General features: G+C 61.6%; 1 protein-coding gene across 1 annotated transcript in view; it reads right to left on the bottom strand.

Annotated features, from left to right (window-relative positions):
- EMH_0029590 (uncharacterized protein) overlaps window positions 1-823 on the bottom strand; it is a gene marked incomplete at both ends in the record, with an annotated part of 12992 nt that overhangs the window by 865 nt on the left and 11304 nt on the right. The window contains 1 exon segment of the mRNA XM_013494318.1: window positions 25-798. Coding sequence (XP_013349772.1) covers window positions 25-798 — 774 coding nt within the window.

Below are 823 nucleotides of genomic sequence, written 5' to 3'. Positions count from 1 at the left end.
TCTAGACAGCTCAAACGAAGCAACACCAACACTGCTGCTGCTGCTGCTGTTGCTGCTGCTGCTGCTGCTGTTGCTGCTGCTGCTGCTGCTGCTGAAGGCAGAAGCTAGCAGCGCACCGGTGGAGCGCAGCTGCGAGAGGACGGCCTGCAGTAGCGCAGCAGGTTTTGCTGCGGTGAGGAGAGCAGCAGCAAGAGCATGCATGGGGTCTGCTGGTATTTGCAGCAGCAGTTGCTGCTGCTGCTGCTGCTGTTGCTGCTGCAGCGTGTGCTGCTGCACGCCTAACATATGCAGCAGCAACTCCTGCCTGTCGTGGGCAGCAGAGTCTCCCGCCAGCTCTGAGGCGTCCCCCAGACAGAGGCCCTTCAGTGCTGCAGGCCGCTGCTGCTCTGCTAGCAGACACAGCTGCGGCTGCAGCAGCACGTGCTGCAGCAGCTGCTGCTGCAGATTCCCATGCTGCTGCTGTTGCTGCTGCTGCTGCTGCTGCTGCAGCTGGCCAAAGAGGAGGATGCTGTGACGCCCGCAGAGGCACACAAGGGCGTACAGCCCTGCATGCAGCGCTTGCTGCATGTGCAACACATCAGCAGCAGCACCTGTTGCTGCTGCTGCTGCTGCTGCTGCTGTTGCTGCTGCTGCAGTCACTGCCTGTACTGCAGCAAGGACTGCAGCAAACAGCTGATTTACACAGCAGGTGAGAGGGCGGTCCATCCGCAGCCCCATCGCCACCAACAGCCTGCAGCCATCCACCATCCCCTGCAGCAGCTGTTCTATCTGCTGCTGCTGCTGCTGCTGCAGCAGCTGCTGCAGCGAGGCAGCAGCAGAAAGG

The sequence above is a fragment of the Eimeria mitis genome, genomic scaffold (assembly GCF_000499745.2).
Source record: "Eimeria mitis Houghton genomic scaffold, Emh_scaff1106, whole genome shotgun sequence".
Classification (NCBI taxonomy): Eukaryota; Apicomplexa; class Conoidasida; order Eucoccidiorida; family Eimeriidae; genus Eimeria; species Eimeria mitis.
The sequence above is the reverse complement of the archived record's forward strand: the minus strand, read 5'-3'. Positions and strand labels throughout refer to the sequence as shown.